Source organism: Mixophyes fleayi, chromosome 3 (assembly GCF_038048845.1).
Source record: "Mixophyes fleayi isolate aMixFle1 chromosome 3, aMixFle1.hap1, whole genome shotgun sequence".
Taxonomy (NCBI): Eukaryota; Metazoa; Chordata; class Amphibia; order Anura; family Limnodynastidae; genus Mixophyes; species Mixophyes fleayi.
In genome coordinates, this window is record NC_134404.1 from 64,290,218 (window position 1) to 64,315,308 (window position 25,091).

Below are 25,091 nucleotides of genomic sequence, written 5' to 3' on the forward strand. Positions count from 1 at the left end.
TTGCACTAAAAAAAAAATCAAAAGGAAATGTACACCTGTGTCACACAGCTGACAAATACCAATGTGTTCATTACCACCAATAAATATGTGGAAGTCTGAACTTCTGGTACCTTTGGAAACAAGACAAATTTGTAGCTACCACAGAAATAACATTGAGGTGTGGTTTATTAGTTCATTATAAAAGATACTGCTTTCACTTTCAATTGAACCATTAACAGCTTACATCTCTCCTCAACTAGAACTCAGTAAGTACTTTTTAACATTTGTCATGTTTATTCTTATTGACTGAACTCAATTTACACACTATTTGTCATCACGTACTATATATTGCCAATGTCTATTTATTGTTTGTTTGTTGTTGTTTTTTTTTACAGCTATTAGCTTTCATCTGTCAAGTGCACGTTAGACAATGAAAGCAAATACTTGACCAATTGCTGTAGTTTCAGTGCAGATCTGCACCTTTCAGCAATCTTAGTAAATAACTCAATGTTCAAGCAGCATACAACCTCTAGATCCACAGCAACATGGGTTTACTGTGGGGTGGTCCAGTCAAAAACACTAATTAGGTTTTTGAACTTGAATGTTACAGACCATGATATTGTTGTAGATTAGAACTTCCCAATTTTCTGTAAATATTTACTAATTACTTAACCTCAACTATTCACTAAGCAATGTATAAATATATTCATAAAGTTTATATATATTTACTAGACATGACCCCTTGCCTGCCTGTTGGGTGCTGTAGGTGCTTCTTCAATGACACCTGCCTGTGATGTACCTTTGGGTCTGCCACCTGGTTCTCGCTTAGTCTTTCACCTCAAGTTTCTGTGGGTAACATGGCAGACAGGCATCCCTGCACATGCAGGTCTTATAATAATAATAATAATAATAATAATAATAATAGTAAAAAAGTATGCCGTGCCAAGACAACAAATGTAGCTGTGTACAGGCACCAGTCCAGCGCTCTTGATTAAAATATAGGAGGTAGAACTTTACATACTGTAGATCTTCCAAGTTTGTTAGCATGGTTCACTAAGTTACTTCATGCAGTACAGTTACTTGACACAAAAGTTCTCACTCTGTCCCTGCAGAGTTACTTACATACACTGGGTAATAGATCACCTCCTTCCATTCTCAGCTGCACTGAGTGAACACAGGCAAGACTGGATGACTGACTTCTGTACTTTCAACACTCTTGAACTTGCATTCCTCACTTTCTGCAGAATAATCAGAGACAGTCAGTCTCTCTCTTTCCCTCTCCAACAAACACACAATTTGTCACCTCAGCAGTTAAGTTCATTCAGTGTTACTTAGATGGGTCACAATCGAAGGGATATAAGACTTGTTCATTTTAACTCAAAGTTTAAACTTATAACTCAAGGTTTAGTTTTGTTTGAAGCTTAGTTAGTGCAGTTTGATAAATCCTATTGTAGACATACAGATTGTCAGTCGATGAATAGTTTTACAGAGAGGGATGCAGTTGGGGTGAAGTGCTCAAACTATTTATACCTAATAATGTACTTCTTCTGTAGAGAATAAAAACATTGATCTAACGTAATGAGAGGAGTCATTCCTCACCCTATTCTCAACAAATAATCATGTACACAGTGTACACCAAAAGAAACTACAGGCTTTAGTGCATGTTTCCCCACCGTGAAGCATTCGGGAGGCTCTATTATGCTGTGTGGGCGATTTTCTTGGTTTAAGTCCACTGGATCTATTAGAGGCCAATAAATATAAAGCCATTCTAAGTGATCACCTTCATCCTATCAGAAGTAATTCTATCATAATGGGACTGGAATGTCCTTATCCACAGGGAACAACTGACTTTCAGAGCGGGTTGAAAGCGCCGGCTGTGCAATGTTTATTTTATATATACTTCTACATTGTACGGCCGAAGCTTTCTTATATACCCCCTTAGCAGAATTAATAGTAGCTTTGTGTTTTACAGTGACATCATTTACTAGTACCGGGATAGTGCATAGTTGATGTTATCAAACGTCATTTTTTTTTAAAAAAAGTTGCAATTAAAGTGCAGTTGCCCATGTCAGCTTCAGAGTGTTCTAGTCGGGCATACAACTGTCAGGTTTGCCTTCATCGTGATAGTGAGTACCACCGGCCAGGGCTCAGCTTATTTATAGAACATATATACTATATCTTCTGAAGCATAGATGCTATAGTAATACATGTTTCAACTTTTGTTATATTAGTGGAACTGTAACACTTCTAAGGTTCATTGGGATCTGAAGACTGTTATAGACAATTATATACTTTCTGTGAGAGGCCAGTAATTAGTTGTGGGATGCAAGGTTCTGTGCTAGGTCCTATTCTGTTGAATATATGTGTTACACAGCAGATGGCTTATGATGCAGGGAAAACAAGGCAAATGCACACAACCTCTGGTAAACCATAGCAACTCAGCGAGGTCATAACAGTGCAGAGGAGACCTGGAACAGTTTTTGTGTACATTGGATATAATAGTAACCTGTATTGTGACAGGATGAACCGCCTATGCCACCCTGTCTGTTGCTGCTGGGAACCGGCTGTGCTTACTTTGCCATTGTTCCCTTTCTTTCTCCCAAATACGCCCTCTAACTGCAGTAGGTGGGGCTTAAGCTGCTGCCACCACTGGACTCCTTACCGACCCTCCTTCTGGGTAACTGTCACTGCTAGTGTATCCCGTTGCTGGTGTACCTGGGCTGGTACCCCTGACCTCTTTCTATGGATCAGGGTTGCTGTGGATGGATCCCCCCTGGCCTATCACAGTGGCCAGAGCTGCTGTGTAGCGGGCAGAGCGGGGGTACCGGAAAGCTGGGTCCAAACCTCAGACAGACGGAAACAGATTAGAGTTTGGGTCTAATCTGTAGGTCACAGGATTTTAGCATGAAAGACGTTGCCAAGCAGGTCTTTGAAGCAAGTGATGTTTATTTGCTTTAACACTAGTTTAAGTTACCAGTGATGAAAAGGTCAGAAGGAACAATAATGATACATTTCAGTACAAACCAGTGCTGTTTTATACACTTTTGGACACAGCCTCACAGGGTAAGCCAGCCCCCTGAAGTCTGAGTTATTTTTAGTATCAGGATGCAATATGTTTACCCAAACATGGATTTGAAAGCAATTTATACTTAACAAAATTTACACTTATCTGCGATATCCTAAATCACATTGATCAGAGATTTCCTTTCACTTTAACCAGGATAGAGGTAACTGCTCCCTGTTGTGTATTCAAGTGTTGGTCACTCACATTGAATAGACTTACCTAGCATTTGCTGCTATCCGCAAAACAGACTCCCTCCTCACATATAGAAACATACAGCACTGAGAGAGAGAATCTGTAAGGTGTATATCAACTGATTAAATTGTATATCAGTCAATAGATATGTGATAAATATCCAAGGCAATTATAAAAAATATGTACATTTATTAACTAATAAAAGCCATATATAAAAAGGATGTGAATATCCACAATAACAAATGCATACAATTGCATAAGTGGAACCCCAATAAAATTACATTGAAGTTCTAACTGGTACTGCAATTAGAAAAATGTTGATTGATGTAATATAGGAACTTCATAAGTCCACATTATTGTCCAAATACATTGCCAATTTTAGTAGCCCTGTTTGTAATATATAAACAGACGTCAGATCGATAAAAGCCTGTTATTCAGATGACACACTGGATGGAGTTCTGAATTTAGTCCAAGGACATGATAGGGAATCAGGAGAATTAGCAAACAAACTTGCACTTACATTCTCCAGTAACACCCAGCGGTGTTGAATCCGGGTAACGACTTCCCTTCATGAGAAACGTTCCTAACAAATTAGCAAATCGTATTCACTGTAATGGGCTATGCCAACATCAATAGGACTAAAAGCAGCGGACCATGTAAACTGCAGACCAGGTAAAAACAAATGGAGACGCGTTTCGTCCACCCTTTTGTGGACTTTCTGAAGCCTCAATGACTCTCATTAGGTTGCTTCCCTTAAATACATCTTGTTCTTAAACTTGATTGGATCTTTTACATTTGTTACTTAATTCAGCTTGATTGTATAGCTTAGACATCGGGAAGCAACAAGTCCTGCTGGAGTAATACTGTTACGTAATTGTGTCTGTTATATATGACAAACCTTATATTTAACTAATCACATAGTAACTTAATTATTATACTAATGGAACAGCATTCACATACACACAAAAGAAAAATACAATTGTTTAATTGCCCTGGATATCTAAAATTAACCCACAGTTTCTAAGCTCATAGATATACCTTTATAATTTAAAATACACATATATACCTATTCTTATTTTTAAGACTCCATACAACTAATAAGTATGATTCACCAACATTTATCTAATTTATCCATCTTTAGCAGTAGTAAAAATTGTTGGGTATCTTATCTTTACATATATAGATTATCATATTATATGTTTGTCTCACCACATTATACTTTTCTAAAATATGATTGAAAGAAAAGCAACCGCGTTTATGACTTCATTCAATATACATAATATATATAGATATGCCATTGTTCCCTATGGGTCAACTAACAGTCATTTTCATACTCATAATCCCCACTTATTGATACCATTCATTGAATTCAATCATCCCATTAAGACCTTCTGGAAATAAGGTCTGTAATTTGAAAATCCACATAGCCTAACCCCAACAGAGGTTCTTATATCTGTCACCACCCCTAACTGTGACATCGAATTTCTCTATCTCTATAAGTTTCATGCCAGATGGATCACTTCCATGTTTCTCCATAAAGTGTCTTGAAACTCTGTGTGTAAGTATTCCTTTTCTAATATTTGCTCGATGTTCCCTAAACCTATTTTTCAAGGGGCTGGTGGTTCTGCTTACATACTGAAGGCCATATGGGCACTTCAGTACATGTATTACAAAGGTAGTATCACAGTTAATAAATTGTGCGATTTTATATTCAGTCCCATTTGTGGTTGACTTAACCCCTTTAGCTCCATTTTCAATGTGCTTACATGTGAGGCAGGTATTTTTATTGCACCTAAAGCAACCATTCGGTTTGATCGGTATCCATGTCTTTTCTATGGTCCGTTTAATTTGAGGTCTAAGAGAACTAGGAGCTAGAAGGCTCTTCGAAAATTATGTTTAAAAAAAACTACAATCTGGTTTGTTACCTATTACATTTCGTAAAATATTGTCTTGTTGTAAGATCTTAAAATTATCTCTAATAATTGTGTTAACTCTGTATGATTTACTGTTAAATTTTGAAATAAATAATGAGGAATTTCTATCTTTGCAAGTTTTCCCCCTTTTCCCTCTGTCTAGTTCTAGGAACTAATAAAGCATCTCTATGCATATTCATTGCAGATTGTCTGGCTTCCTTAATTAATATTTTAGGATAACCTCAAGCTATAAAATTTTGTTGTAAAAGATTTGCCTGAATCTGAAAGTCCTCCTCTGTTTTACAGTTTATATGGACTATATTCATCTGTCCTTTTGGAATATTATTTAGCCAGGGACGATAATGGCCACTATTATAGTGAAGGTAGGCATTAGAGTCCACTAGTTTATTAAACTTAGTAGATATAATTTGATCATCTGTCACTGAAAATGTGACATCCAGGAAAATCATCCTCATTAAACTGAACTGAATTAATGAGTGAATTTTAAATTAAAAGGAATAGAATTCAAAAATGCAACAAATGAAAGTGCCAAATTGTATTCACCTTCCCAAATAATAAATAAATCATGTATATATTGGCCATAGAGCACCAGATTCACCCCAAATGGCCCACCCCACAGGTAGTGCTCCTCGAACGCCCCCATGTAGAGGTTGGCATAACTCGGGGCAAACCTGGTGCCTTTGGTCGTTCCCATCACCTGTAAAAATAGGGTGGAGTTGAATAAAAAATAATTATGGGTCAAAATAAATTGTATTGCCTTAAGAAGAAAATTGCTATGACTGGACTGAACTTGTCGATCATTTTCCAATGTACCTTTAATATCTTCTACCCTTGTTTGTGAGGAATGTGAGTGTAAATTGCTTGTACATCTAAAGTTAGAAATGTCAAGCCTGATCTCCATTTGACAGTTTGTATCAACTTGAGAATGAGCATAGTATCTCTAATGTGAGATCTTTGAACAGTGATATACTTTTGAAGGTAATGATCAACATAAAAAGAAAAGGTTGGACGTCAGTGAACCTAAACCAGAGATAATGGGTCTCCCAGGTGGGTTGGTGAGTGACTTGTAGATCTTGGGTAAATAATAAAAAATGGAAGTGATAGGGTCTACGGGAAACAAAAAACCAAACTCATACTTCGTAATAATATCCTCGGCTAAGGCGCTATCTAGAAGAGCTTTCAACTGTTCCTGAAATAACCTGGTGTGGTCACTTTTCAATACACAATAAATAGCGGAATCATTTAAATGTTGCATTACTTCCTTAACATAGTCTGATCTATCTAAAATGGCGACTCCCCCCTTCTCTGCCTGCTTGATAATAAGGGGGAAGCCCTTCTGTAGAATTCTGAGGGCTTCCTTTCATTATTTGGACAGATTATTTTACCATCATTGACACCGTTATCACATAAGGCCTTAAAATCTTTCAACGTGTTCTGATAAAAAACCTGAATAGGGAAACCTTTTTAATTAACCGGATAGAATTCAGATTTCTTTTTAAATCTTGGTATATCTGTGTGTTCAGTCCGACTGGAGGTATCAAATATGGGTCTTTCTTGGAGATCAACGTCTTATACATTATTTTCTTCCCACAGATTCTCCAGTAAGGCTAAACCCTCAGAATCCCTAGAATCAAGCACAATTGGGCTCCCTTCTTTTCAATCTCTTTTTAATTTCTTTATTGCAAAATAGCATTGCCTACAGAGGGCTCTAGTGTATCTATTTAGCTCCGGGAAATTCCGGTAAATTCCCCATTATTTATTTCAAAAGTTAACAGTAAATCATATAGAGTTAAGAAAATTATTAGAGATAATTTTAAGATCTTACAACAAGACAATATTTTACGAAATGTGGTAGGAAACAAACTGAAAATTGTGTTTAAAAAAACTACAATCTGAAGAGCCCTCTAGCTCCTAGTTCTCTTAGACCTCAAATTAAACAGACCATAGAGAAGACATGGATACCGATTAAACCAAATGGTTGCTTTAGGTGCAATAAAAATACCTGCCTTACATGTAAGTAGAGATGCTCAGGCTTGGTTCCCCGAGAACTAAATACACCCGAATTGAGCAGATCCGAGTACCGAGCTGAGCCAGCTTGGTACTTTCGCACGCCGTCGGAATTTAAAATGAGGCAAAATGTCATTGTTACATCGTCGGATCTCATGAGTTTTGGATTCAATAAGTAGCGCCCTCCACTGCGATCCAGCTCCATTTCACAGAGGGAGACAGAAGGGGTAGCACGGTTCTTGGTAGTCTGTAGAGCAGTTGGGCAATGTCATAGGTAGAATAGAAATAGGAGGGGTAGCAGTGTTCTTCAAAGTCTACAGTGACATTCAGGAGAGCTTCATTGCCAATTGTCATTGCTGAAATAGAATTAATAGGTCTGGCAGGCTTGGTCTTCTAAATCTGCAGTCCCATAATGTACAGTGTTTTATAGGTAACTGTCACAGTTTGGTATTCTGGACTCTTGGGGGAGTGATAGTAACTGGTGTGAAGTAGGCACACTGGTAATGTCAGTTCTATACCCAGACAGCGAATAGACAGCAGGATAAGGTACAATTAGCAATTTAATGATGCTTGAATGATCACAGAAAGTCTTGGTAATTAAGCACAAGGAACATAGGAACAGGGTGAGCAGTACCACCAGCAATGCAGTATGAGTGCATACAATATAACAGTATAATCAGTGTATTCAAATATAGCAATAGCAGGAACAGTCCAGCAACAAAGTGGAGATGGTAATGCAGCAGGTATATGAGACCACAATGAGGCAGCACGATACAGGAGGTACAAGTAACAGTCCAGCAACAAAGTGGAGATGGTAATGCAGCAGGTATATGAGACCACAATGAGGCAGCACGATACAGGAGGTACAAGTAACAGTCCAGCAACAAAGTGGAGTGGGTAAGAGCAAGCAGCTCAGATGATACAACCTGTAATAACCACTGAGCCACCGAGACAAATGTGGAGTAGATGATCTTGAGTGGTGCAGTCCATGGATATGTAGTTTGAGCAGTATAGCCTTTGAACAGCAAACAGCAGAGGTAAGTGCAGTCTGAGCAGTATAGCCTTTGAACAGCAACACAGCAGAGGTACTGACGATCCAGGTGAGCAGTATAGCCTTTGAACAGCAACACAGCAGAGGCACTGACGATCCAGGTGAGAGCACACAGAATAGGTAGGAACCTAAACAGCCAGGTAACTTGATGAACAGGCCCAGAGGAATGGGAGGAAGTGCCTTTTCAAGTTTAGAGCCAGAACCTGAGACCAATAGGAATCTTGCCAGAAACAGACAGGTGCTCAGTCTGCACATGTGCAGATCAGACTAAGGGTTTGAGGGCTGCTAATGAGGCACAGGTGAGTGTCTTAGTCTTTGTTTATGGAAGCCGAATAAGCGCCGTGTGACAGTACTCCCCCTTTAAAGGTGGGCACCGCACACTTAGGATTCGGCTTCGATGGAAACTTCTGGTGAAAGTTGTTAACCAGAACTGGAGCATGGACATCCGCAGCGCCGATCCAGGAGCGTTCCTCAGGACCAAACCCTTTCCAGTCTACTAAATACTTCAAACCTCCTTTACAGACTCTTGAATCTAGTATTTGTTTAACCTCAAATTCTTGATCCAGATGGACTTTAGGGACTGTAGAGGAAGTACGGGTAGACGAAAAGCGGTTGATGACCAGCGGTTTCAACAAAGAGAAATGAAAAGAATTGGGGATCCGAAGAGCAGCTGGTAACGATAATTTCACAGAAGCTGGATTAATGACTTTAGAAATAGTATAAGGTCCAATAAAGCGAGGAGCAAACTTCATACAAGGGGTTTTGAGACGGATATTCTTTGTAGAGAGCCATACTTTATCACCTATCTTGAAAGCAGGTGCGGCCCGACATTTTCTATCTGCCGCAAACTTGTAACGTTTGGAAGATTTCTTAAGACAACTCCTCACTTGATTCCAGATTGACACGAATCTCCGTTGAACGAGATTAACAGCAGGAACCTGGGTGGGTGGGAGGGAGGTAAACCTGGGAAATGATGGATGAGTCCCATACACAGTAGAAAAAGGTGATGTAGAAGTTGACTCATGAAGGGCATTGTTATGCACAAATTCTGCCCAAGGTAGAAGGTCTACCCAGTCATCTTGATTGGCATTAGAGAACATTCTGAGGAAAGTTTCCAGGTCTTGATTTACACGTTCTGTCTGTCCATTAGACTGAGGATGGTAGGATGAGGAAAAATTTAACTGGATACCAAGAACTTTACATAAGGCTCGACAAAATTTAGACACAAACTGAACTCCACGATCAGAGGCGATCTCTGTGGGACAACCATGCAACCGGAATATTTCCTTGATGAAGTGTATGGCAAGGACAGATGAAGATGGAAGGCCAACAAGTGGAACTAAATGAGCCATTTTCGAAAACCGATCTACCACTACCCAGATGGTATTATACTTTTTACTAGGGGGTAGGTCGGTAATAAAGTCCATGCTCAGATGGGTCCATGGTTTGTCCGGAATGGGCAGCGGGATTAATTGTCCAGTAGGTGATTGACGAGATGACTTATGTTGGTTACAGATCTCACAAGAAGCCACAAAGTCTTTAACATCACAATGAAGTTTTGGCCACCAATAATTGCGAGAGACCAAATCCATGGTTTTACGTACCCCAGTATGACCAGCAAAACAAGTAGAGTGGGACCAGATCAGAAGCTTCTTTCTTAAATCAGATGGCACAAAAGTCTTCCCTGGTGGTGGTGTACTGGCTGGAGACAGAGTAGATGTTAATATACACTTGGGATCTAATATAGGACGAGGTTTTACCTCCTCGGTCTCGGTATCATAGGAAAAGGCTCGAGATAGAGCATCTGCACGTTTGTTCTTTTCTCCAGGTTTAAATGTAATTCGAATGTCAAAGCGAGAGAAGAAGAGAGACCACCTAGCTTGCCTAGGATTTAGGCATTGAGCGGATTGTAGATACAAAAGGTTTTTGTGATCCGTGAAAATTGTGACAGGGTATCTAGCTCCTTCTAGAAGATAACGCCATTCTTCCAAAGCTATTTTAATGGCAAGTAACTCTTTATCGCCAATGGCGTAATTCTTCTCTGCTGGCAAAAACTTCCTGGAGAAAAACGCACAAGGATGGAACTGGTTAAGATGAGACTTTTGAGAAAGGACAGCCCCTACTCCAACGCTTGAGGCATCAATTTCGAGGAAGAATGGCTGAGACGTATCAGGTTGTTGAAGAATTGGTGCCGAAGAGAATGCTTCTTTGAGGAAATCAAAAGCCTTTAAGGCCTCTGGTGGCCAAGATTTGGGGTTGGCACCCTTCCGGGTGAGAGACACAATGGGTACCACAATGGTGCAATATCCTTTAATAAAACGTCTGTAATAATTAGAGAATCCTAGGAAGCGTTGTACAGGTTTCAACCCCAAAGGGAGAGGCCACTCAAGTATAGCTCGTACCTTCTCTGGATCCATCTTTAATCCTGTGCCTGAGACTATGTAGTCAAGGAATGACATTTGAAGTTGTTCAAACAAGCATTTCTCTAACTTGCAAAAAAGTTGGTTCTTACAGAGTCGTGAGAGGACTTCTACCACGTGAAGGCGATGAGAGTGAAGGTCCTGGGAGAAGATCAGGATGTCATCCAGATATACCACGACACAATCATAGAGGAGGTCTCTGAAAATCTCGTTAACAAAGCTTTGGAACACTGCAGGGGCATTACATAAACCGAAGGGCATCACTAGGTATTCGTAGTGACCGTCACGAGTGTTAAAAGCAGTTTTCCATTCATCGCCGGTTTTAATTCTGATGAGGTTATAAGCTCCCCTAAGGTCTAGCTTTGTGAAAATCTTGGCCCCCTTTATACGGTCGAACAATTCAGTGATGAGAGGAATGGGGTATCGGTTCTTAATTGTAATAGCGTTAAGACCTCTGTAGTCAATACATGGGCGAAGAGACCCATCCTTCTTTTTAACAAAAAAGAAACCGGCCCCAGCAGGAGAAGACGAAGGTCTAATAAATCCACGTTGAAGATTCTCTTGGACATACTCAGACATGGCTTGGGTCTCTGGCAGTGATAAAGGATATACACGACCTCGCGGAGGGATTTGGTCAGGTAGAAGATCAATAGGACAATCCCATGCCCGGTGAGGAGGAAGATGTTCCGATCTGGTTTTGTCAAAGACATCCCGAAATTACAGATACTGACTTGGAAGGCAGCTGGGTAGAAGTTCAGACGAGATGCTAGTAGAGGCCAGGGGATGAACACGAGAAAGACAATTTTTAAAACAGTTTGAACTCCAAGATAGAACTTGAGAAGTGGTCCAATCCATCTGAGGAGAGTGTTGTTGGAGCCATGGTAGTCCCAGAATGATAGGACTGGTAGAAGAGGGTAAAACATGAAAGGATATCATCTCTTTATGTAATGCTTCTATTTGTAGAAGAATAGGCTGAGTGCATTTCTTAACGAGACCATTGGAGATACGAGATCCATCAATTGCAGAAATAGATACAGGATGCTCTAGGAAGGATGTGGGCAAGGACCCCTGAGACACAAGAGAAGAGGAGATAAAATTCCCAGCAGCTCCAGAATCCAATAAGGCATGAGAATGAATAAGGCCTGAAGGACCATGTAATATGACTGGAAATGAACATACTGTAGGTAATGATGATTGAGGAGAAGATTTAATATTGCCTAATTTGACTTCCCCAGAACAAATCAGGCTTTGGTATGTTCCCAATTTCTTGGGACACTTGTTAAGGATATGCCCTGGGTCGGCACAGTATATACACAACTTATTTTTAAATCTTCGGCCGCGCTCCTCCAGAGTGAAACGTGACCGTCCCAATAGCATCGGTTCCTCCTCAAGAGTTGGGGGAGGATAGCGAGCCAATGTCCTAGGTAAAGAACGATGAGGATTATCCTTCTCAGCAGCTCTCTCTCTGAAATGTAGATCCACTCTGTTACACAAAGAAATTAAAGCATCTAAAGTAGCGGGTAGTTCCTGGGAGGCAAGGGCGTCCTTGATCTTATCCGATAAGCCGTGCCAAAAGGTAGCCACCAAAGCGTCATTATTCCAACATAATTCAGATGACAAGATGTGAAATGAGATAACATATTGTGCCACCGAACTTGACCCCTGGCGGAGTCTAAGGATACTTGAGGCTGCAGAGGTAACTCGACCGGGTTCATCAAATATTTTCCGGAATGTGGCTATGAAGGCAGTACTATCAGATGGGAGAGAATCATCACGCTCCCAGAGAGGAGAGGCCAAGGCCTGGCCAGACAATAAAGATATTAAATAAGCAACTTTTGCCCTGTGAGTGGGAAAATTCTGAGGTTGCAATTCAAATTGGATCGAACACTGAATGAGGAAACCTCTACAGACTTTAGGATCGCCATCAAACTTAGCAGGGGAGGGAATCCGGAGGGTGACATTAGAATTACTGGATAACTCAGGTACAGGAGGTTCTGGTGCAGGAACAAACGGAAGAAGTGTGGGTATAGCGGATTGAATAGAGTCCACTCTGGAGGCCAATGCCTGGAAGCATTGAAGAAGTTGGCGTTGACATTCATCCTGTTGTTCTACCCTATGGAGTAACAGCTGCAGAGTCTGTTTAGCCAACGGTTCCCCAGGGGAGTCCATTATGGCCTGTTCATACTGTCACAGTTTGGTATTCTGGACTCTTGGGGTAGTGATAGTAACTGGTGTGAAGTAGGCACACTGGTAATGTCAGTTCTATACCCAGACAGCGAATAGACAACAGATGCAGGATAAGGTACAATTAGCAATTTAATGATGCTTGAAGGATCACAGAAAGTCTTGGTAATTAAGCACAAGGAACATAGGAACAGGGTGAGCAGTACCACCAGCAATGCAGTATGAGTGCATACAATATAGAAGTATAATCAGTGTATTCAAATATAGCGATAGCAGGAAAAGTCCAGCAACAAAGTGGAGATGGTAATGCAGCAGGTATATGAGACCACAATGAGGCAGCACGATACAGGAGGTACAAGTAACAGTCCAGCAACAAAGTGGAGTGGGTAAGAGCAAGCAGCTCAGATGATACAACCTGTAATAACCACTGAGCCACCGAGACAAATGTGGAGTAGATGATCTTGAGTGGTGCAGTTCATGGATATGTAGTTTGAGCAGTATAGCCTTTGAACAGCAAACAGCAGAGGTAAGTGCAGTCTGAGCAGTATAGCCTTTGAACAGCAACACAGCAGAGGTACTGACGATCCAGGTGAGCAGTATAGCCTTTGAACAGCAACACAGCAGAGGCACTGACGATCCAGGTGAGAGCACACAGAATAGGTAGGAACCTAAACAGCCAGGTAACTTGATGAACAGGCCCAGAGGAATGGGAGGAGGTGCCTTTTCAAGTTTAGAGCCAGAACCTGAGACCAATAGGAATCTTGCCAGAAACAGACAGGTGCTCAGTCTGCACATGTGCAGATCAGACTAAGGGTTTGAGGGCTGCTAATGAGGCACGGGTGAGTGTCTTAGTCTTTGTTTATGGAAGCCGAATAAGCACCGTGTGACAGTAACACACAAAGAGGAGAGTTGCTAATTGTCATTGCTGAAATACAAATACTAGGGCTGGCAGGCTTGGTATAAATCTGCAGTCACATTGTACTGTGTTATATAGGTTACACACAAAGAGGAGAGCTCCATTCCTCCGTTGCTAATTGTCATTGCTGAAATACAAATACTAGGGCTGGCAGGCTTGGTCTTCTGAATTTGCAGTCAAATTGTATGGTGTTATATAGGTTACACACAAAAAGGAGACCTGCATTGCTCCATTGCTAATTGTCACTGCTGAAATACAAATAATAGGTCTGGCAGGCTTGGTCTTCTAAATCTGCAGTCACATTGTACTGTGTTATGAAAAAAGATTCACAGCAGTACATAGAAGACCAGGAGCACCAAGCAACTGCTAGCATCAGTTATGGTGATAGTAATCCCTCTACGTCATCTGCTAAGGCCTATGTTAAAGTGCATAGTGTTTTTAAGTCAGGGAAACAAAAAATGTTAAAATAACACCTTTCACCTTGGTGAATAAAAAAAGACCTGTAACTATCAACATCCAAAGAATGGTGGAGGATTATTTTCAATTTTTTTGAATGTTATAAAGACAACAGTTTTATTAACAAAGAACAACGTTATTTGCAGAAGTAATGTAAACATGGATGAATAAATAGACGTGTATATGTATTACTTTCCACTTTGCTACTGTTTCATCAAGTGTTTGCAATCTGCACTTTACATCAAAGGTACATAACTAAATTATAATTTTGTGGGAATTGGGGCTGATTCGAAGCTCAGTGATGAACTTGCTTTTTGCTGGAAATTACGATGGCTCTTTCTAATGCATTGTCTAGTATCCTGGATTAGTCTGGGTCTGATAAAAGCATGCATACCCGGGGGGGGGGGGGCAGCGCTCGTTGCCATGTATTAGCTGTAGAATTACCCCAGTTATCCAAGAAAAGGGTGGAGTGATCAAATGAACCATAACTGATTTCATGATCCAAGGACAATTCCATCTTGCACCACTTTTCTATTCTGCCACTCCTGTGTGCCAATGTTTCCTAGATGTGCTAGGAACTGACGTGTGTTTGAGTCATTGCTCTGTCGCTTAGCATCCACCCAGGTCGCAACAGTATTTGTCCGGAAGTGTATGAAAATAATATTGTGACTTGAAATTAGTGTTATTGAGGTTAATAATAATATAGGAACAAAAAAAAGAGAAAAATTATGTGATTTTAGCATATTTTATCAATTTTTCTAAAAAATACAGATCCAAAACCAGGAGATACAATATTCAAGGTCCTAGTTTGCTTCAACGATACACAAAATATCATTCTGCACTGAATTTGTAAATTCACAAGTGCTGATTTTATTGTCTATGAATAATGCTGGGGCAACAATGGTCAATTCATTCTGCTGTGTGGAGGTGTGGGGTAGGACTGGGAACAGTTAAAACTAAAATCCAAATATTTTACAGAGCAGTTTTGATATTTGTGCTTCTCTCTGACTGAAAGTAATTGGAAAGATTTGGAAGATAGCCTCACTGAGTACAGGATGATTTTTTGTACTTCCTTTGTGGTCTTCATGGCTAACCTCACCCTCCTCACTAGGGAAATAATGGTTTACTCCTAATACATTTTCATCTGTTATTTAAATAAATCATTGAGAAAATGTAGGTTGACACATTTGAGTATTGATTTTAATAGCAGTAAATGTTCAGCAAATGTTCAATTATAAAATAAAATGCATGACATAAATCAAGGTATGAGAGATGTATTGTGATGATGTGCATTTTCTCTCTTCCAGTCTAATAGGACACAAAGCTCTGCTACTGACTGTGAATTGTCAGGATTGATTCCCAGTATGGTATGTTAAATAAAGTTATTTTCTGCTTTACTCTTTAAAAACAATTTATGCCAGTGCATTTTGCAAACAACAGAAAAAATAACATTTTGTGTATTTGTAGGCAAGTAAACCTGAAGATATGCTGAAACCGGTAAGACATAATTTTACTACATTAGATTTGCATATGAAATGTAAAATATAGTGGATGTCACTATAGTGGACCGGTCTCCGCACTCGAAGCAACGATCGCAAAGTAAAAGTGCACCTCGATGTGTGGAGAGGTGATAAAATCTATGGAAGGAGCACTAAAATACTACTGGGGTTAGCCTCATTGATGGTGTAAAAAAATTATGAGAGTACATATAAAATATGTAAATACGGCATGTCAAATAATAATCACGTCTAATAAGTACTCACAATATGCGACAGGCATACTATGACACACTTGCAAGAATAGGTGGGTATTAAAATCATTATAACAGATTGTTACTTCTGTACACTACTGTTCATCTCCTTTACATTAATATATATATATATATATATATATATATATATATATATATATATACACAGTACATACACATATATACACATATACACACATACATCTATACATATACACATATATATCTCCATATATACACATATATATATATATATATATATATATATATATATATATATATATACACACACATATACAGACACACACATGTATATAGATATATATATATATATATATATATACACACACACACACACATATATATATATCCATGTGTCCACACATATATATATCTATCTATCTATCTATATATCTATATATATATATATATATATATATATATATATATATATATATATATATATATATACACATTATAAGGGCACAGTCATGCCCTTACATTAAGGTTACATCTAAAAAACAACATTCTGCCATTGGAAATCTGTGAGAGGGGTGGCATGGTGTTTGAGGGTCTACATTTTAAAACGTATTAAAGCTATTAAGCTGAAATTTGGCATGTGAACGGAGAACTGTTCACAGCTGCCGCATGCCAAATTTCAGTAAAAAAGAATAAAAAATGACAATTTATGAACAATCTATATTTCAAAATCTGGCCGTTTTTTTCCACTTCCTGTTTTGCAAAAGTCGCTGTTTTTCTGTTTTTTTTGGGAGAGCATAACTCGGTGTACAGGGCGTTTAAAGACATGCGGTAAGTTTTGTCAGAAAGCTATTAGGGCTGAGTAGTGTCTTTGAGGATTCACAAGTTTGACAAAGTTACAGTTTTTTTACGATTTGGTAAAATATGCCCCATTGTAACGATAGGGGATTTCATAATGTTGCGCATGTCAGATAGAAGTGTGTGCTGGGTGTACTGAAAGTGGCTTCACTTGAGAGTACAAATATGGCTGACTGATCCTCTCTCTAAGAAATTTTCTTCTGTGAGCAGGAGAATTTAGCCATATTTATTGGGTACAGGGGGATGGTTGGTGGTTTGGGGTCGAAGGGGGGCACACTATACTAGTATTAGCCCTGGCACCGCTCTCATTTCACAGTTTAATAATCTCTCCGAGCGGTGCCAGAGCTGTGTTACAGAGCCTGTTTAAATTTAAAAGTGCTCAGGTTTTCTGCAGTGATTTAAGAAAAAAAAGCGTGGGGTCCCCCCTCTATTCACTATTAACCCTAGTGCTGCCAGCCCACTGCTAGTTCCGTGAAAATCAGGGAAAAATTATGCGTGAGGTCCCCCCTATTTTCACGGAACCAGCACTAAGCAAACCAGCCGGGGGTTGGAGGCACTTTAGCAGGGGGACATGCGGCAGGGGTCCCCCTGCCATAATGACTAACCAACCCCAGGCTGTTCAGCGCTGGGCTGGATTCCCTAGGGAGTGGGGTCTGCCAAAAAAAAATGAGCGGGCCCCCGCCCTAGGGACACCCAGCCCAGTGCTGATAGCACTAGGGCTCTTCCTACACCCCTGGGCGGTGGGTGTAGGGTAATAATGGCAAAATAAGTGATAAAAAAACAAACTGACGCCATTTTGTTTTGTGGAACTACAAGTCCCAGCCAGCCAGGTTGCCCTAAATAGTGTGGGCATACTGCTACTTGTATAACTACAAGCACCAGCATACCCATGGCAGCCAGGGCATGTTGGCACTTGGAGAACCACAAGTGCCAACAAGCCCTGACACCCAGGGTTAGCTGGGACCTGTAGTTCCACAAATAAAATGTTAACAAAATCACAAAACACTGGTTAAAACCACTAACATTTATTAAAAATAATAAACCCACAATAATGACAGTAAACACCCTCATTTACACCACATATTTTTATCAAAAATAATAAATCCACAAAATATTCACCAATGAAGTTTTCATCTTTTGTCAAGCAGCTTTTAATTCCAAAATGGCTGTCATCAAAGTCAAAATAAATTTGTATCCAAAGTCCATGCTTGACCATGTCCCAAATAAATTTGTAATTCCAAAAGTCCTGCTTGTCTACTGTTCTTCAGCCAGGGAAGGGGGTGGGGGGAGGGGGCATTGTTGATTGCAGTCTTCTGTTCTTCTGCCCAGGGGGGAAAATCACCTAATACTATAAATAGACCTAATGCAATGAACTAATTGCATTTTCTTTCTACAGGGAAGCTGGTTAGTGTTTTGGGGCTGAAAGGGGGCACCCTGTAGTTTTATTAGTGCTCTCATTTCAAAGTTTAATCTCCTGAGTGGTGCCAGAGCGTCTGTGACAGAGCCGTTTAAACTTCCTGACCCTCAGTTATGTCAGTTAATTTATTTGCTGCACTGAGCTGGGCGCGGGAGATTTAAAAGTGCTCCGAGGTTCCAGCTTTGATCACCTATCTATCATCTGTGTTCTGAGCCGAAAGCCAGCAAGGTATGTAGCGAGTAACATAACACAACTCTCCTTATAGTAGCCCACACGCTTTACTCCTGAAAGAAAATAAAAGAAAAGCTGGTGCTCAAGTTATGCTATGTGAAAGAAAAGCTGGTGCAGAAGTGGTGATGTGAGATAAAATCTGGTGCATAGGCAGTGACAACTGAGAGAAAAGTTAGTGTGAATGGGGGTGACGTGAGAGAAAAGTTGGTGCACAGGTGGTGACGTGATAGAAAAGCTGGTGCGCCGGGGGTGACATAAGAATAAAGCTGGTGCACTTGGCAATGGCATGTTTGCATGCGATCACAAAGCTGGTGGGCATTGGGGTATGTGTGAGAGAAAGCCATGCACTGGAAATGGAGGGTGCTAGGTTTAAAGGAAATCTTAGGAAAAATTAGTTTATCAAAACTGTAGTGGATAGGTGGGACAGTCATCCAACAGAGGTGGTAGAGGTTAGAATAATAGAGCAATATTAAAACTCTTGTTTTTTAGGGATTAAGAAAAATAGTGGAAATTAGATGGGCCAAGTTATTCTTAAAGGCCGTACAATTCTAGGCTTATAAATTTAAAATCAATACCTTTACTTTACAAAAAGCCATGAAATTCCATAGGCAAAAAACCTTATGGTTTAACATGTCCGATTAAGGTTCCTTACAAACCATCTAAAATGTAAGAAAACTATTGAAACTCTTCCACTCAAACTCCAAAAAGCAATGAAATTACGACGATTAAGGCAGAAGCCTTAATGGACGTGTTACTTGCACAATACAGACATAGTATGCCATGACATCCTGTGGTTAGCTGCAGATTCAGCACTATCATGGAGTGAGATTGCTGCCACTCACAAAATGGTGGAGCTGCTAATTCACAGATTTGTGTGTTCACTGGAATACACACATGCAGTACTATTACATTTTCTTAGTTTACCTTTATCGTAGTTTAGGGTTTTTGTGTCTTAGAAAGGGACAGTAGAATAACTTCATAAAAAACTACAAAATAATATATTTGAAATACATTTAAATGGTAGAGAAGCCTCTGCTTAGTTATCAGTGAGCAAAGTTTGCCATTACATTCCCTTACAAGGCCTAAGCTGACTTTTAACAACAATTCAAGGATACATAAAGCCAACAAGACTTAACAAATAAAATATTTCCTGGTAAACTGCTCAGTAGTATAAACTGAACGCACCGAGAGCACCAGAACAAAGCTGCAAGGGGTATATACATAAAATAAGAATATGTTCCCACAGCAAAAGAAAAATAAAAACTAGTTTATTTTAATATAATAATAAAGGATATCGAATGTATTTATTAATAAAGTAAAAACTTCATGCAAATGGATTGCCAACAATACAAAGTATTTTAAACGTGCAGCGAGTGCTCAAATCAGCATATACAGATAGACACAGATGTTATAATTGCTCAGAGAAAATTAAGGAACCAAAATTAGTCTAGCTGTGGTAAAAATGAAAGATCCTCAATTGGATAAGGCAGTGGTTCCCAAACTGTGTGCCACGGCTCCCTGGGGTGCCACGGCGATCTCACAGGGGTGCCGCTGCAAGGGCCGGAGGTAAGCAAGGCGGGGGACTACTTGGTAATTATTTTGGCTTAGGGGTCTTGAAAAAAATATTGATACCCAAGGGGTGCCCCGAACTGAGAAAGTTTGGGATCCACTGGGATAAGGTCTTATTGCAGAAGTAACCAGCTGGTTAACCAAATCCTCAGTTAATAAGAGTACTGATGCTCAAACTTCAGTTATGCACTAGTAAATACTAAATCCTCAATATGAGGTTCTGTTCAGCCAAATCTCAGTACATTCACAAATCAGGCTCTAGTATGTTGCTCCAAACTTGCATACACACTTATATAAATTACCATCCATAAATCAGGACTAAGAGGGATGGCTGTGTGGACTATCATCTGTGTATTCCAGTGAACACACAAATCTGTGAATTAGCAGCTCCACCATTTTGTGAGTGACAGCAATCTCACTACATGATAATGCTGAATCTGTAGCTAACCACAGGATGTGATGGCATACCATGTCTGTATTGCGCAAGGAACACGTCCATTAAGGTTTCTGCCTTTATTGTCGTAATTTCATTGCTTTTTGGAGTTTGAGTGGAAGAGTTTCAATAATTTTCTTAAATTGGAAATTGTGAACAAGTGTAACAAACCATAATCATACATGTTAAACCATAAGGTTTTTTGTCTATGGAATTTCATAGCTTTTTGTAAAGTTAAAATATTTAAGTTATCAAATTCAGAAGCCTAGAATTTGACGGCAGATAGGAACCACTTGGACCATCTATTTTCCATTAGCTTTCTTGATCCCTAATAACCAATCATGTTAAAAAGGTTCCATTATATTAGTCTGTACTACCTCTGTTGGATGCCTATTCAACCTATCCACCACTGTTTTGGTAAAGTCGCTTTTCCTCAGATTAAACCTAAACCTAGTACCCTGTATTTCCAGTGCATGTCTTTCTCTCACTTACCCCCCTGACTACCAACTTTTCGATCACTAGCAACCTCTCCCCACTGAATTTTCTCTCACAATTACCGCATGCAAACCAGCTTTTCTCCCACATATCACCACTGTGCACCAGCTCATGTGATAACTGCGCCCCATCATTTCTAATGCATATAAAGCTCTGTGGACAAGTTTCTCTCTCACATGTGACCCCCCTGCTCACCAGGATTTCTTTCACGTCACCACCAAGTGCACCAGCTTTCTTCTCATGTTACCCCCTGTACCTCAGGTTTTCTCACACATGCCACCATCTGCGCAATAGATTTTTTCACATGATACCCTCTGCCCACATGCTTTACCGCAATATTTCCCCTTTCCATTACCCCTTCTTCTTACCTTTTTCCCCAACAGTGACTTCCAACTGCACACGACCAGGAAGATTTGCAGCAGACTTCTGCACTGTGTACCATATGACTGCTGCAGCCACATGACCTGGTGATGTTACAGTGACATATTAAGGTACTTTAGCTGAAGGGGATCTAGCCTCTACCATTACATTAGCTTTCAATGGCTGCAGGATCAGATCTCCCACACATAGCATGGATCTGATCTACAAGCCACTGCCAGGACACATGCGGCACACCTATAGCCTATCCCCTGCTCTGGTCACATTGTGTGCAGCACTGAGCTGTGTTACATTGTCAGTAGATCAGTGATCTGCCTTCCCTACAAATCAATTGAGGAAAATAGTTGACTGCACCAGGTATACCATTAAACCTCCTCAAATTATATAAATCCCTCTTTCACCATTAATACAGTGTAAATAACTAATAAGGAGGGGTGCACCCGGTCATAAAGTTTGGGTAACTTTTATTATAAAGACAAAGAAACAGAGAAATGACCAAATGGGGCACTCATTAATGGGTGTGAACATATATATTGTTATTATATTAATATGTTAAGTATTAATAAAATCAATCTTTATTAGTATCTGGTTAAAAACAATTGTCTAGTAGCAAAATATTAAAAGATGATGATTGAAGCATACATTGATATAAACAGAAATTATAACCCAATGCTGGATTTTATTTATGAGAACATATTGTAAAGGTGTCATTTCATCAAAATAACAGATGCAATATAATGTATTAAGAACCAGGTCTGGAGTTTAGAATTATCAAATAAGGTGGATCTATTATAGAATTTATTAAAATAAGTCTTAAGATATAAGAGTAGCCCCGCGGCAAGACAACAAATTGTTGTCTATCTTAACTGAATTTCTGTTTATATCAATGTATGCTTCAATCATCATCTTTTAATATTTCGCTACTAGACAATTGTTTTTAACCAGATACTAATAAAGATTGATTTTATTAATACTTAACATATTAATGTAATAACAATATATATGTTCACACCCATTAATGAGTGCCCATTTTGGTCATTTCTCTGTTTCTTTGTCTTTATAATAAAAATTCCTTACAAATCAGTCAATAAACAATTACTCCAAACATAAACAAGCACTTATGTTGTACTGCCCCTTCCCATGCTGCCACACATGGAAGTCAATAAAATCGGCATATTTGTAAATGTGGTCAGCAGATGACTGCGGGTTGCCTTCATCAACTGGTGCATGCGTTCATCTTTGGACCACACTAACATGCCCCAATGACATCGGAAGTGATCACTGAACAGCCAAATCTCGTCCACTTTGGCACTTTAGTGGCCAATCAAACATTAAATGTGTCACTGAGGGCTTGAGCTACTCAGCAGGATCTCTCCTTTTGTACACCGTTTGTTAGATTTGGTTGACCAAATCTGTATGTGTTTGACCAACATGCATATCCATACCTAAAAAAGAGGCTTCATCAACCCAATTTTCTACACCCACCCTAAAGATTTGTGCATGTGTGATAAACCTGCAAGGTAAAATTATGTATATATATGTATATACAAGTTAACCCATGCATGATACTCATGCATTCTAGTCAAATCAAGCTACTTAAGGTGTTAAAAAGGTTCTTGTCATGCATTTGTCAGGCCTCCTCAGGGGAAGAGCGTTACTTCCCGACGCAAGCGCCCTTTTTTAACGTGGTTTTGTCCACATGTCACCACCTCATCATTTTTCTCCATCCTTCATCTTTATCGCCACATCTATCCAGATGTCTATCCAGACACAAGGATCTCTCTCAGCGGTCATGAGTATCACACTTCTCTCGCTCTGTCACCCCCGGCAACCACCAGTCACCCCCGGCAACCACCAACCACTCCCAACTGTCACTTCTCCTTCAAGAAATATATATATATTTTTTTCAAATCTTTATAAACACTTTTAACAATTAACAAATTAAATTAACAAATTAAAAACATCTTAGTATACCAAATTTCAGCCCTTTCTGAGTTTTTTTTCCCACACACACACTTAGAATTTAGTAGGTCAGACTAACACACGCCACTAGGCTTTTATATTATATATATATATATATATATATATATATATATATATATTTCATTGCATATGAACAGACCAGCACAGGCTTTCAGCAAAAATATCAAGACATTTATTAAAATGTAAAATACGTTACAGAATCATGTCCGACGAATGTTTCAGTGTTCTCATTTTCTTCAGGGGCAGCAAACACTCCTGCAGTCATTAAATACATAACATAGCGCCAACAGGAAGCTGGGTTAATTAGATCATCAGCTGCACAGATACAATAATAACAAACACGAAATCCTAACAGCACAAATCAATTCTAGGATATCATAAAACATGTTAATTATCAAATAAACATTATGTACATTCTTTACAGAACACTAATAAAACATTCATGTGTGCATTATTGTTATTAGTATACTGGAAGCAGCCTGCTCTCATTCATTGAGTGTATCACAAAATGCAGTAGAATCGAGGCTAGATATGTAGGGGCACATTTATCAACAGCCGCATAAAATGTAAAATAGTTTTCAATCCTTATCGCATTGATAAGGATTGAACTATTTCTCATATTTATTAAAAAATCTCCACAGGAGCAGCAGTCACAAAAAACTGCTGTTTTTGTGAAGTTAAAAACTCACCCTTTCACTGACTCTTCATTCCCAAAGCTGCGGTGTGATCAGGGTCGTACTGGCCCCCCGGGGGACTGGGTTATATCCCCGGTACTCACTGGACCGCGGCGCTCGCCGACTCCTCTCTGCTCCGTTCGCACTGAATGTCAAGCGTGACGTCATCATGCCCGAAGTTCAGTAAGGAGTGGTGCAGCGAGGAGGCAAGAAGACAGAAGAGAGAAGAGAAGAAGAGAAGAAAGAAGCCGATAGAAAAGGTAAGTGATGGAACGGAAGCAAGGGAGGAGCATGGCAGAGGGTGAAGGAGGAGTAAAGGCAGCATGGCAGAGAGTGAAGGAGGAGCACAGACAGCATGGCAGAGAGTGAAGGACGAACACAGACAGCATGGCAGAGAGTGAAGGGTGAACACAGACAGCATTGCAGAGTATGAATGGGGGAGCAGAGACAGCATGACAGAGTGTGAAGGGGGGCCAAGTAGCATGGAAGAGTGTGAAGGGGGGCAAAAGCAGCATGGCAGAGTGTGAAGTGGGGCCAAAGCAGCATGGCAGAGAGTGAAGGGGGCCAAATCAGCATGGCAGAGAGTGAAGCGGGAGCACAGACAGCATGGCAGTGAGTGAAGGGTGAGCACAGACCGCATGGCAGAGAGTGAAGGGGGAGCACAGACAGCATGGCAGTGAGTGAAGGGTGAGCACAGACCGCATGGCAGAGAGTGAAGGTGGAGCACAGACAGCATGAACACATGCAGTGAATAAATTAACTGAGTCACTGAGGGGAGGGAAATTGAAAATGGTTTCTGTAAGAGCTGCTCTGGCACCTCTTGGACTATTAAACTTTAAAATGAGAGCGGTATCAGGCCTAATAATATTACAGGGTGCCCCCCCCGCAGTCCCAAAACACCAACAAACCCCCCTGTACCAGGCAAATATGGCTAATTTCTACTCCTCACAGAAGGAAATTTCTTAGGAAGAGACTCAGCCATATTTGTACTTGCAAGTGAAGCCAGTCTGAGTACACTCATTACACACCTCTATTTGACATACGCAACTTTATAAAATTCTGGGAAATCCCCTATCTTTAAAATGTGGCATATTTTACTAAATTGTAAAAAAAACTGTAAA

General features: G+C 39.9%; 1 protein-coding gene across 2 annotated transcripts in view; it reads left to right on the forward strand.

Annotated features, from left to right (window-relative positions):
• Positions 1-216: 216 nt before the first annotated feature.
• The window catches only part of LOC142142662 (apolipoprotein L3-like), a 33,270-nt gene continuing 8,395 nt past the window's right edge, over positions 217-25,091 (forward strand). Inside the window, exons 1-3 of one of the 2 annotated variants that reach the window (XM_075200521.1) lie at positions 217-245; positions 15,511-15,570; positions 15,671-15,700. In XM_075200521.1, coding sequence (XP_075056622.1) covers positions 15,568-15,570; positions 15,671-15,700 — 33 coding nt within the window. In that variant the 5' untranslated portion in view covers positions 217-245; positions 15,511-15,567. Of the gene's footprint in view, positions 246-15,510; positions 15,571-15,670; positions 15,701-21,339; positions 21,427-25,091 lie in introns of those variants that run through there. The other variant, XM_075200522.1, reaches the window with a different exon arrangement.